Consider the following 12,619-nt stretch of genomic DNA (forward strand, 5'->3'; position numbering starts at 1 on the left):
TGTGGTAATGCTTGGTAATTTTTTTATATGCCTTTTAAATGTGGTGGTGTTTCAGTCACAGAAAGGAAATTAAAATCTGAACATTTCCTTCTGCCTGTACTCCTCTTTTCTTAGACTTGCAGCTTTCATGCTGATGAAACAAGATCATTTCAGCATTTTTTATTTCAGCAGGCTGAAAACAGAAGCTAGGGATAGTTAGTTCCCTTCTGCACCAACCTACTTTAAATTAATGGAATATTAAGAAATCATTTTTCTAATGGAAGAAAAACATTTTTAATGGAAGAAAAAGGAGTAATATTGCTTTCAAACAGAAACCATGTTATTAAAAAAAATGGGTGAAAACATTGACATTATTTCCACTGGAATTTTTCTAGCATTTTTTAATCTCTGAATTCTTTCTAGAATTTATAATATATAAATTTATAATACTTTTAACCTTCATAATATTTTATAATATTATATTTAGAATATATATTTATTATATTTTTTACCAGTGATTCACTAGAGAGACTAAGAATGGATAAAAATTAATCTTCTAGCAGCTTTGTCTGTCAGGGTTGCAGAATTAGCATGATTTTTCTGGTTCTACATTTTCTCCCATCAGTGGAAGAGAATGTCTGTAACATGCAGCCTTTCTGCAGTGATCAACTGCAGTTTCATTTTGGTGGGAGGATCCTTGGGTTTTGGTGCATCAGAGCACATATTGGCTTCATTGATATGTTGATCCAGTGTGAGGTCCTCAGGGTGGTATTGTTTTTGTGGTGGTACCTTTCATGCTGCTATAATTAACAATCTGTCAGCACTGACATTATCAGTTGTTTCCCCCAAGGTTTCATAAGCACAATGAAAAAATTAGCTTCAAGCTGAAATTTAGTTTATGAGTCTTGAACTCTAAGGAACTGCTTCATTTGGAAAAATAAAATTGAAAAATCCCACTGTGTTTTTCCAAAGTGTTAAAGTATTAAAATGAATGAGAGCATCTGTGTTTTATTATATGTTTACTCCCTGTATTTTTAAACTGTCTTACTCAGTTGTTCTGAAATGTCTTGATTATTTTGACTACATTTATTTTATCTTAAAATCCTGGATTGATTTCATCTCTCAGTAGCTGGTAATTCAAAATTAAAATTAATCTTTAGTAATATTTCCTTTTACTTCCTCACACTTGCATCTGGAATGAGTCTGTATTTTACAGTACTGTAGGAGAGCTCATTGTTTAAATGCAGAACATCCATTTCATATATATTTAATACAGTTTTAATTTCCAGTCCAGAATAATTTTCTCTATTTTTTTCCCCTTGAAATAAGGTATCTACTAAAGCCAGATTTCATGAGAAGACCAGACAGGACGTTTGACCCTTTCTCTGAAACTCCTGTAGATGGTGTTATTGCTGCAACATGTTCTGTACAGGTAAAACAGCAACAGACAGCTGGCATCACATCCAACAGCACATTTAAAATCATCAGAAATAGCATATATACAGTAAATGTGCTTAGACTGGGTAGATTCCAGCAAATTGTTTCTTTTTTTTTTTTTATATTGTTGGCTAAGATGCCTTTGTTTATTTGATCTTAGTGGAATGTGATAGAATTAGAAATTATGTGTTATTACACATTGTCATATTCTAACAGCTTTCATGGTCTTTTTGAAACACATGAGCCCACACAAATGGATAAAGGAGTGAAGTTTGTTTGCATGTTCAATATGAAATTGCTCAACATCACTTGTCAGTAGAGAGCAGGGAGGAATCTGAGACAGGATATTTTCAAAATGAACAAAGAAAAATGGTTGATGTGAGTCAGGCCTTTACTTTGGAGTTACTTAGGAGTAACAAAGTCCATAAAACTCCTGTTGTAGTTCTAAAGCATGGTTAGGTACCAAGTTCTAGGAGGAGGCTGATGATTGTAAAACCTGTTTTGTGAACAAAAGACTTCAGCTTTTATTTAACATTTTCCATGTGCTGCATTTAAATTTCACACTGTTGGTGGCCAAGCATTCCTCATGCATTCTAGATGTTAAACTAAGTTCCATTTCACCTCTAGAATAATAAACATGTTTTATTAATGGTGTTTTTCTTAAATGGTAATAAAAGCACTGTCCCTCCAAGAAGGAAATGGGATCAGATAGTTCCTAGGTCATGTAGTTTGACAGTTACTTTTCTTTTGTGACTAAAACTACTATAAAATTCCATACAAATTTTGTAATTAAGGAGCTGAGTGGACCAAAAGCCAGCAGTGATACCCCTCAGCCACATAATTTTTCAGATCTGTTATCCAGAGTGTTCCTGGAAGGATGTTAGGTCATAGAAACAAAAGGATTTGGAATGAGCTTAGGTCTGTGAAGTCATGTTTCAATTTTTTTCTTCCCTCCTTGATTGTAGTAATGAAAACATTAGCTGTGTTTTTAAGTAACAGATCATCTTGATGAAATAAAATTTTTTCCTGGAGTAATCACCTGCTGTGGCTAGATTAATCTTGACTTGGAGTGGAATGGCAACAAATCTTCATATGTATAACGATACAGAGGAATTGTGTGCGTTTTTTCACTTTTTAAGCATCCTGCACTTTTCAGACACATAATATGAAGTCAGATTGACACATGATTAGTTTTAAGCCTTCACCTAAGTGAAAGCAGAGCAATAGTGTCCTTTCACCTCTTGTGGTCAAGATGGATCACAGAAAAAAGTGTTTCTGAGCAGTGTTTGGAGTTGTGGAATAGCAGTGCCAGCTCTGGTTGTTCCATTCAGTGTTTCCATACAGTGAAAGCTTCTGTGAGACACTGCCTGGTTGGGATGACTGAGAACTGGTAATACCATAGCACAGTCATTTCAAGTGAAGGTTATATTTATATATCTCATCACAAAAGCTTGGTTATATTTATATATCTCATCACAAAAGCTTTTCTAAAGAGGTTCAGTTTAAAATACACCATTTTCATGTAAGGAACTAAACGCATCTGCCAGCTATAAACCATTTTTCAGAGTGATGTCAGTAAAAAATGACCACTATTTCCAATATCCTTACTTTGTATTGCTTTTCCTTACTCTCTTACTGTGTTGCAGGTGATATCTGGCCAGTTCTTGTCAGACAAGAAGATTGGGACCTATGTGGAGGTGGATATGTACGGGCTGCCCACAGACACGATACGCAAGGAGTTCCGCACGCGCATGGTGATGAACAACGGCCTGAACCCTGTTTACAACGAGGAGTCCTTTGTCTTTAGGAAGGTAGGATGTGGGATCTCTGCAAAGCACAATCTCTGTGGTTTGCTTGTGCCCATGAGCTTCCCTGCCCTCCTGAGCCAGCCCTCTCTGCTTCAGCCCGACTGCTCACACGGATGAGTGCTGCTCCCATGGAAAAGGGTTTGTAGGGCCCCTGTTTACTGCAGTAAACAATGGAAAGCTGAAATCAGCTTTCAACAGGCTGCTTGGTTTTGGTTTGTTTTGTTTGGTTTTTTTTAATTTTGCTTTGGTTTTATTTTTCTAATAGATAACCTCTGTAGCTATCACATGATTTTTTTTTGTTGTTTTTGTTTCCATTTGGCTTTTTCCTCCCCTTTGCTTCCTCCTCCCACTTGGAGGTAGCCACCTCCTCTGTGACCATGCCTGTGTTCAAGGTATGCAGTCTGCTCAGAATGAGCCCCGCTGGTGGACACCATCATTCCCTGGAGATTTCTTCTTCCCTGCCCTGGCAGTGGCTGCATTCTTGCACTGTTCCTTCAGCCCAGAGGGCAGGTGAGATGCTGCATCCAAAGCTAAGGTCAATGTCATTACATGGAAGAATTGGAAGGGTGCTGTGTTCCTCAGGTGTGTTACCAGCTCCCTCCTTCAGTAGTCCATGTGCATCATGTACCTTTTTCTTTATTTTTTTTTTCAATACCAATAGAAAAAACCCTTTTTTTCTTGGCATGGGGGATTTAAAGAGACCATTTGTCCATGTTCAGTTTTTATCTCTTGGTCTTTATATATATATATATATATATATATATATATGATATACATATATATATATTTTTTAATTTTATTTTTCTTCTGTTGCCTGGAGTTTCATCCAGACTACATGTGTTACAGTGCTGTCTTTGATAACATCTGTTTTGCTTACACCTGTTTTGTTGTCATGCAAAACTGTTGCTCTTTTATTCCAAAGTCCAGACTTCTATTCCAAATTTCAGATTTTGCTGAGTGGTGATAGCTCTTCACATTTGGGTATATTACACACTTAATCTGCTTTCCTGACAGCATAGCCAGTTTTTAATAGAAATATAGTTGATGCAAGAGTTTTTTTCTGAACTCATATTCTGGAATGAATGTGACTTCAAGTGCTTTTCTCTGTGTGTGAGGAGGCACAGGGAAGGTGCTTATGTCCAAACAAATCTGCTGCTCATGGCTTGCTGGCCATATGACCAGCATTTGCTGCTGTCTGATTTCTTACATCAAAAGGGTCACAAATTCCTCTGTGTTGGACATGGGTACAGAGGCTGAGGCCAATATTTCTCATTACTACTCTTCAGTGAGCAATCTCATGGTCACACCTTCTTTTGAACTCTTAGGTCAGACAAGTAATTATTATTCTTCACCTCAGGCCCTTATCATATCTTAGCAGTGTAATCAGCATAGAGTGAAGACCAAGCAGGTGAGTGGCAGGAACACAGCAGGAAGGATTCCTCTAGCTGGAGATACTGAAGGCACAGGGTGCACAGTGCTAAAACATCCTGAGGGGGTGGAACTGCCTACCAGGATACCACAGAACAAATTAATGGAGAGGGAACAATAAACTTAGTCCCCACTTCTGCTCCCTGATGTCAAAGACCATCATGTAATGAAACATGTGCTGATCTGTGACCTGTAGGGGAGAGATCTTACCTGCCCTGCTTGGGTTGCAGTGTTCTCCTCAGGCTGATGCTTAACCCTACACATTTGTTCTCAGGTACTGTGTTTGATTGTTCTTCTGTCACGTTTTTTGTTTTTATTTTAATTAAAATAAAGTTTCAGTCATTCTAACCTGGGTTCTGTGTTGTCCCTCTGTTGTGTAAGGGGAGGAGGGAGTAAGTGCTGGTGGTGACCTTTGCTGGGAGTACTAAGCTGTAATTGAAGATATCCAGGAACTGCTCACATGGGTTCAGAGACCAAAAGCAGCCTTTATTTTGTGCCCCCCAAGACTGAAAATGGAAGTGACAGGGGAAAGGAGAAGGCAGACAGTTTTCTGAGGTTTTCCCTTTTATCCCACAGGTGCTGGTGAATAGCACCAGGTAGGGAAGGAGTGGGAAATCTTTCTCAGTGTATGGTTGAGGTGGGCTGGCAGAGGAGCTGAACCTCTGTTAGTTTGCCTCCTCCTCACTGCTCCATGCACAGAGGCAGCACCTTTGTTCCAGGGAGGGGAGAGGATCTCTTTGTTCCTGTTCTAGTCAGCCCAGGTGGGGACTGAGACATGCAGGAGCCTGCAGCATCCCTGCTCCCCGTGCATGCCTTGAACCCCCCAAGTCCTCAGTGCAGCACACCCACCTCTGCTGGCAGCACAGCATTTCAGCAGCTCACACATCCCCATCAGCCTGTGCTTGCACTCTCCTTGCCCTTTTGGATGCATCCCAAATCCCATCTTTCTGTCATAATTCCTCCTGATCCAGCACTACCTGCCCTTTGATTGCTGCTGTATCTGTCGTTTCCCGTGCAGTATTTACCTGCCTTCTTATCAGTGTCACCAGTCTTCAGTAACAAAAAATAAACATACAAAATATTTAGCTGGTGTAACTGTGAGCTGCAGGATTTACATAATCTGAAATCTACCCGTTATTTAGGGTGAAAAAATGCTCTTCTAGGAAAGATTCATTTTGAAAAGTGGGGTTTGCAGGGAATGACCTGATCTTAGAGTGATGATAGCTTCTGGCATCCAAAGTTCACACATGGGAGGCGGGGAGGGAGCAACTGTATCAGTGTCATTAAATGTCTGCATTTTGTGGCTTTCCAGGTTATCCTCCCTGATCTTGCTGTCCTGAGAATAGCAGTGTATGATGACAATAATAAACTGATTGGTCAGAGGATCCTGCCTCTGGATGGGCTGCAAGCAGGTTACAGACACATTTCCCTTCGGAATGAGGGCAACAAACCACTCTCTCTTCCGACGGTTTTCTGCAACATTGTGCTTAAAACATACGTGCCTGATGGTTTTGGAGGTGAGACAAGCCTTTATCTCAGTGTGCTATGGTTCTTGAGTGTTCTGAAGTCCTGAAGTGCTCCAGAGTCACTGTGCCAGCCAGAAGCATACATGCAGTGCTGGAGGATGGAAAGATTCAGTATTTCTAACATTCTGTAACTCCTTGGAATCTCTGGATATTGAGTTAAGAAATCTGCTTTTTACCCAAGTGCCTGCCTAAGTGTTAATGATAAAAGTATGTATCTACTAAATGACAAAATAATGTGGAAAATAAGCTACTACTACTCAGCTTAATTTAATTTTCTCTGTTGACAGTTTAGAAAGAGTCCTTTTTTTATTACATTTTGTCTGACATAAATACTTATAAGGTTTGGATGTACTTTATCTATATTGGTTGGCCCGTAAGTATAAAAAAATACATGCAGAAACAGTTTTTTTCAAACAAAAACAATTCTATATTCTAGGGAATATTGGTATATTTTTAGAAATGGCTAGTGAAAAAAATAGCATTTTCTCTCCTGATTTTACATGTTTTTAGTGTGGTTTAATTGTTTTTGGGTCCTCAGGAAAATTATTTTAACATGAGCTGTTTCCACAATCAGGTTGGCAGAGCTGTGGTAATTTTTACTGAACAGTGGCTGATTGCCACACGTGTGTGTGGGAACAGAGAGCAGAGAATAATCATTACTCCACTAAAATCATGTCATGCATGAGTTCCCCTGAGAAAAAGGGATTCTTCACCCCAGATGAAATTTGCTTGTACACTGGACAATACATAAACCATTTAAAACTGTAAAATAGGAATTGCACAAAAGGTTAGTGCTCTGACTCTGCAGCAATTACCTTAGGGGTTTCTGGTGAAAGATTATTGTTCAAACCAATGTTTTTCTCTTCACAAAACCTGTTTCAAAGTTGCTGCTATGCAAAGAATGGCTGCACTTCTCTGAGTGTGATTTCCATAGTAGAAACTGGAGGAAGGGAAACTTCCTTCCTAACCTATCTTCAAGTCTGTGTTTGCTGGTGCTTATCCATTACAAAATTAACAGGCTGAGACTTCAGTAACAATATTTAGTGGGGAAAAAAAAGTGTTACAGAAGCATTTGTGTTGTTCATATGTGAAATCCTGGTTTCTGTCAAGTCAGCTGGAGTTCTGCCACATGCCTTGGAGCACCACCATGCTATTATGCAGCACGTTTCATCCACAGTATTTAACTGCAGGGACTTTGTCTCAAGAGAAATATAAGCTTCTGCTTCAACTTGAGATTCTCAAGAGTAATTGAACCATCAATCTAAGAGACATGTTTAAGTGTGTCCTTTAATTCTTACCTGAACTGAAGCTTTTGACAGTAAATGACCCAGTTAAAATATTTCCTCAGCGTGCTTCTGATTTGGGATTGATGTTTTATGATACCAGACTTTTTCTAAGAATACAGTTTAAACTGAGTTCAATGTGTCTTGAGCTGCTGAGCGTGCTGGACCCATAAAGAGAAAATACTTGTTTATTTTATTTTTTAAACTGCATTCTGCACATGCAGAAGTAAAAGACTTGTTTTTCAAAGAGAATTTCAACACCAGTTGAAAATTTGCAAATTGTGTGCTACACTGTCAGAAGTGCTGTAGATGTTCATTTGACAGAGGCAGGAAAACACTGCTACCCCTAAATATTTTGTTACAGTAAGATGCTACTAGAACCAGAAGACTGGTTTTTGTGGTTTACTGTCAGCAGTGGCAAAACCAGACTCCATACTAACAGGAACTAAATGTGATCAATTATAGTTCTCCTCTCCCTTCCCAGATAGGCTGGATGTGCCTCATGTATTTTCCTCATTGATATAGAGCAGCAGCATGATGAACAACTGGGAAATAACTTCTGACACTCAGGTGGAATCATTAGCATTCTGCTGGCATGTGGTTTTTAATTACTTATCATCTGCAGTGAACTTCTCATTGTTTTATGAGCTATCATTAGGATCTCCATGGTTGTTTTAGCAAACCTGTAGGAAGGTAGAGCTCAAGTCAGTAGCTGCCTACTTTCTTTTTTCTTTCTTTTTTTATTTTTTTAACCTCTATGAGTAAGATTTTAAAATGTGCCCTGAATAACAACTAGAATGGGTGATGCATTGTAAGCTTTAAAAGATGTGTGTTTTTCTTTTTCTGTTTTATAGCTTTGTAATTTCTTGTGGTTTATTTGCATCAGCCCCTCTGTTTCCAATAAAACCACAATAATGGCACAAATTGATGCAAATGAAGCACATTCTCTAAAGAGAAGCTTCTATTATAGAAATCTGTAGTGAGTAAGCCTGGCTGCTTAGTTTAGTTTCTGTAATACACTTTTCCAGCGATTCTCAGAGTTTTCTATTTAATTGCAGTTCTCCCACAAAATGCTGCTCCCCACCCCCAGCTCACCTCCCTGGGGAGAAAGGGGAGCACAAGCAGAGGACAAATGACAGCGTGAGAGGCAGGGATGAGTCACCTCCCCCTCAGAAGTGCTGAGCCTTTGGTGATGTGCTTGTGTGCTTCCTTCCACAATCCACAGAGGTCCTGCTCTCCCAAACACGTTAGTCATTTTTACCTAGAAGCTCGTGATAATCAGGTTCAATTTTCAAGTGACGCATCGTGCTGGCAGGGTAGCCCTGGGTTTTCATTGAAAAGTGCGTGCCAAGGACAAAAAGACATCCTTAATGAGTTAGGGAGAGGAGAAACAGTCGGTGCTGAGCCACAGTCTATTGCCATGGCTAAAAATAAATCCTACGTGGCTTTCGTGTATGTGAAATAAATTTCAGAAGACATCAGTGGGTCACAGCAGTTATTGGAGATGACCTATTTGTGTAAATAAACAGATCTCAAGGGTAATGCTAGGTGTTTAATACAGCTTTTGTGGGAATGGGAGACCTGTCTGTGCTGTGGCTTCAGAGGAACATTCCACAGAACAACTCAGGTTGGGAGGGAGATGATACAGCTCAGCTCCTACTTTGAACAATAAGTTTCTTACCAAGCCTTTTTGATGGGTTGGATATTTTTTGGTTTTGACTGCTGGAGTTAAGTACAGAAAGAGATTATTTGATATGCAGGTAAAAAATTCCTGGGACTTTGTCATGCTGTAAACCTGTGCTTGCACATTGATCACTGCACATGGAAAACAGATTCAATAATCTGTCTGGTACCCAGGGCTGTGATACCACTGGTGCTACTGTGTCATGTGCAAGATTCAGATGTTGGTCATTCCTAGAAAAGCCATTTCACAGCCTGTCCTGTTCCAGACATGGAATATCACAAAGGCTACTGAGAACAGATTTACCTGATTGGTTTAATCCACCTGAAATTGCTCTTTAGCCAGGAAATATAATGGCATTTTCTGCAGTTCCCTGCACTCCCAAGTCAGCCAGCATCCTTCAGCCAAGGGACAAAGTTAGTGCTTTGTGGCTCAGGAGATCCCATCCTAGTCTGAAAATCTACAGTCATTAACTGGGAGGAAGTTAGAGCAGTCTGACAGAGTCACTGGGTTTTTCCTAAATAACATAACTGGATTAATACCACACCTTGGTACATTGTGAACTGTTCCAGGTGCTGTGGAAATAAGCACTTCCAGTCCTGCCAAATTCACTACAGAAATCTGGACTCTCATTGCAAGCCATGTCTCATAATAACAGGGATAAAGTTTTTTAAAGCACTCATTTCCAGATGGACCCAAAGCACACAAAAAGTTGATTTTCTTTTTCTTACAGATATTGTGGATGCTTTATCAGATCCAAAGAAATTTTTGTCTATCACAGAAAAAAGAGCAGACCAAATGAGAGCTATGGGTATTGAAACTGTAAGTAGAATCAGTGACAAACACAACCCTCCTATGTCCATGCTGTGTTCTTTATTTAAATTAAACTGGTCCTTCTTCAATCAATACACCTTATCATTTCTCATTTTCAAGTATAAGCTTCTTTGTCTGGCTTATGTCATTTACTGAAATGCTCATTGGCTTTTCATGGATCTCATTAATACACCCTTTAGAAGAAGAGAATTTAATAAATAGGGACAGAGTTGTATTTTAATAAGTAGCTATTTGGAATAGATTACAAGTGCTTTACTATAGTGTTGTTTGAAAATATGTTGCAATTTTATTATATTTAAAGTAAGCCATTTCCTAAAATTTTCCCAACTTTTTACACTACAGGTAAGAGAACAATCAATTTATTATGATATTTCTTTCAGAGTGATATAGCTGATGTACCAAATGACACTTCAAAGAATGACAGAAAAGGAAAAGCCAATAATCCCAAAGCCAATGTAACACCTCAGAGCAGCTCTGAGCTTCGGCCAAGCACCACTGCAGGCTTTGGGTCTGGCACCGACACTAAGAAAGGTACACAAAAATCACTGCCTCTGTTCTGATGTGGTTCAGAAACTCACAGAGAAAGACTCATTATTCAAGTTTAATTTTGGAGTTATATTCATTCTTATTATTTTGTCACTGGGTGTTGTCTTTGTCTAATTGCAAATTAATTTTGTGTATTACTAAAATGACTGTATAAAGGTAATGCAGCTTTATTTCACAGAGCAACCTCTTTGTGTAACTGTATACCTGTAGCATTCAGCATTCATTTTCTTTAATATCTGTGTGTATATTATACACATAACCAGCATGGCTCTGGGAGTAGTTTACTAGTAAAGATTCCTGGAGGGGTGCCCACAGGAGTGACTATTATCTGCCATAGCCCACAGAAACTCTTCCGCTTTTTTTCTGCCCTCACAAATCCCTTGGCAGGGTTGCAGATTTAAGTAATTAAAGGTATTTAGAATTCACTGGATTCTGTGGAGATTTCCCAACAATTAGAAATGTTTTCACAGTGTGGTTTTACTCTGAATAGTGATTATGGAAATGGCATGTTTATTGTAAGAAAAAAAATAAATAATTAAATGTGCTCATTTAGAAGTGAATAAGTATTTTTTCCCAACTCTTCACCATTCACTCTACAAAATCATTTTTTTACAGTCAAATGGGATTATTTGTTTCTCCCATATCCTCACAGGTAATGAAGATTAAGTGAGAAAACAAATTTGTACAGCTGAATGAAAGACAATAAATATTTCTGTTAATGGGCCACAAGAATTAGAATGTGGTTCACTCACTCATCCACCTTGGCCCAAAGGTATTGACAGAAAGGAAAAGGAGCACAGAGGGCTCTTGTTCTCAAATCTAACACAGTGCTGAAGGGATCTCTTGGGAACCCAAGTGCTCATTTCTCTGGAGTCACTTTTGGCAATGAATCAAAGCTTCAGGTTGTCTCTGGCACCTGAATTTTTTCAAAAGCTCTTCCCTGGTGCAAATCCTAGGTCACTTTATGCAGCAAGGTGTTTTTATATTTCATATATCAAGACCAAGATGCACAAGTGTTAGTTTTATTGTGCATTAATTAAGCATGAAATTTGCTGGGGTTAACAGCTGATTCCTGCTGGCCATGGAGTCAGACCTGGGCAACTAAGGATATGTTCTTTATAGTGGTTCTATGTGTAAATGTTTTAAAATAAAATCCTGGGGAAGTCTGTTTAGAAACCCAGGAGCCTGATGCAGGTGTGCTCTTAAACTGAGGTTTCAGTAGTTAACACTTTCCTGACTGCAATTTTTATCTGTATTATTGCATGTGAAAATAGAGCTGCTCATTTTGATATCCCATGTAAGGATCCTTATTTTGTGTTTCTTTTCTCTGTTATTTACTAAGATCTGAATAATCCTACCACTGTTCAAATATCTCATCTTGCTATTAGAAATTACTTGTGCAGCAAAATGGGGAAGGCTTTCAAATGCACAGGAATGTAGGGGTTTTTTTTGGTCTCAGATTTTCAGTAAGAGATAAATCACTTATGTTTTTGAAAACTTCAGCCCCTATCTGCTCCTGTCTCATTTACTACACAAATGTTGATACCATATATTTGAGCAGAGTCTTATGCTTCTAAGAAAAGAAAAAATTCATATTCCCTGAGGAGATTGCCTAGCTCTCCTTCCCCCCTCTTTTTTTTTCCTTTTACAGTGTCTGAGCATTTTCCAGTTAAATTCACCTTAAAAGCCAGAAAGTCCTTTTCAAGGCAAAGGAAATCTTATAGTCCATAGACATTAATAAGAGCAGTTAACTAAATATATTTGCAGTGTATTTATACACAGGCAAACATTTCTGTGTGGAACCTCAGAAAAACCTAAAAATTCCAACTCTCATGGCATTGTACTGACATTTTTATTAACATTTACATATAGGATGTGTTTAGTAGTTTTTAAAAAGTCCTTAATATGTCACAGAGCATTTATTAAAGCATTAACATTAAATGAGATCGGGTTTTTTTGCATTGCAGTTAAAGTGATCAAAACATTTTCATTCATTTACATAGCACTGTTAGTTTGTGTGATTGAAATTTCATTAGAATTTTCACTTCTTTTGGTTTTCTGTTTCTCCTTCATTTTTTAACTTTCCTTTAGTCTTGG

General features: G+C 38.4%; 1 protein-coding gene across 9 annotated transcripts in view; it reads left to right on the forward strand.

Annotated features, from left to right (window-relative positions):
* Positions 1-12,619, forward strand: part of PLCB4 (phospholipase C beta 4) — a 185,322-nt gene that overhangs the window by 144,641 nt on the left and 28,062 nt on the right. For all 9 annotated transcript variants that reach the window (XM_033513185.1, XM_015620529.3, XM_015620528.3 and 6 more), the window contains 5 exons: positions 1,309-1,411; positions 3,063-3,227; positions 5,965-6,169; positions 9,876-9,964; positions 10,357-10,507. In XM_033513185.1, the coding sequence (XP_033369076.1) occupies positions 1,309-1,411; positions 3,063-3,227; positions 5,965-6,169; positions 9,876-9,964; positions 10,357-10,507 (713 nt within the window). The remainder of the gene's footprint in view (positions 1-1,308; positions 1,412-3,062; positions 3,228-5,964; positions 6,170-9,875; positions 9,965-10,356; positions 10,508-12,619) is intronic.

The sequence above is a fragment of the Parus major genome, chromosome 3, assembly GCF_001522545.3.
Source record: "Parus major isolate Abel chromosome 3, Parus_major1.1, whole genome shotgun sequence".
NCBI classification, from domain to species: Eukaryota; Metazoa; Chordata; class Aves; order Passeriformes; family Paridae; genus Parus; species Parus major.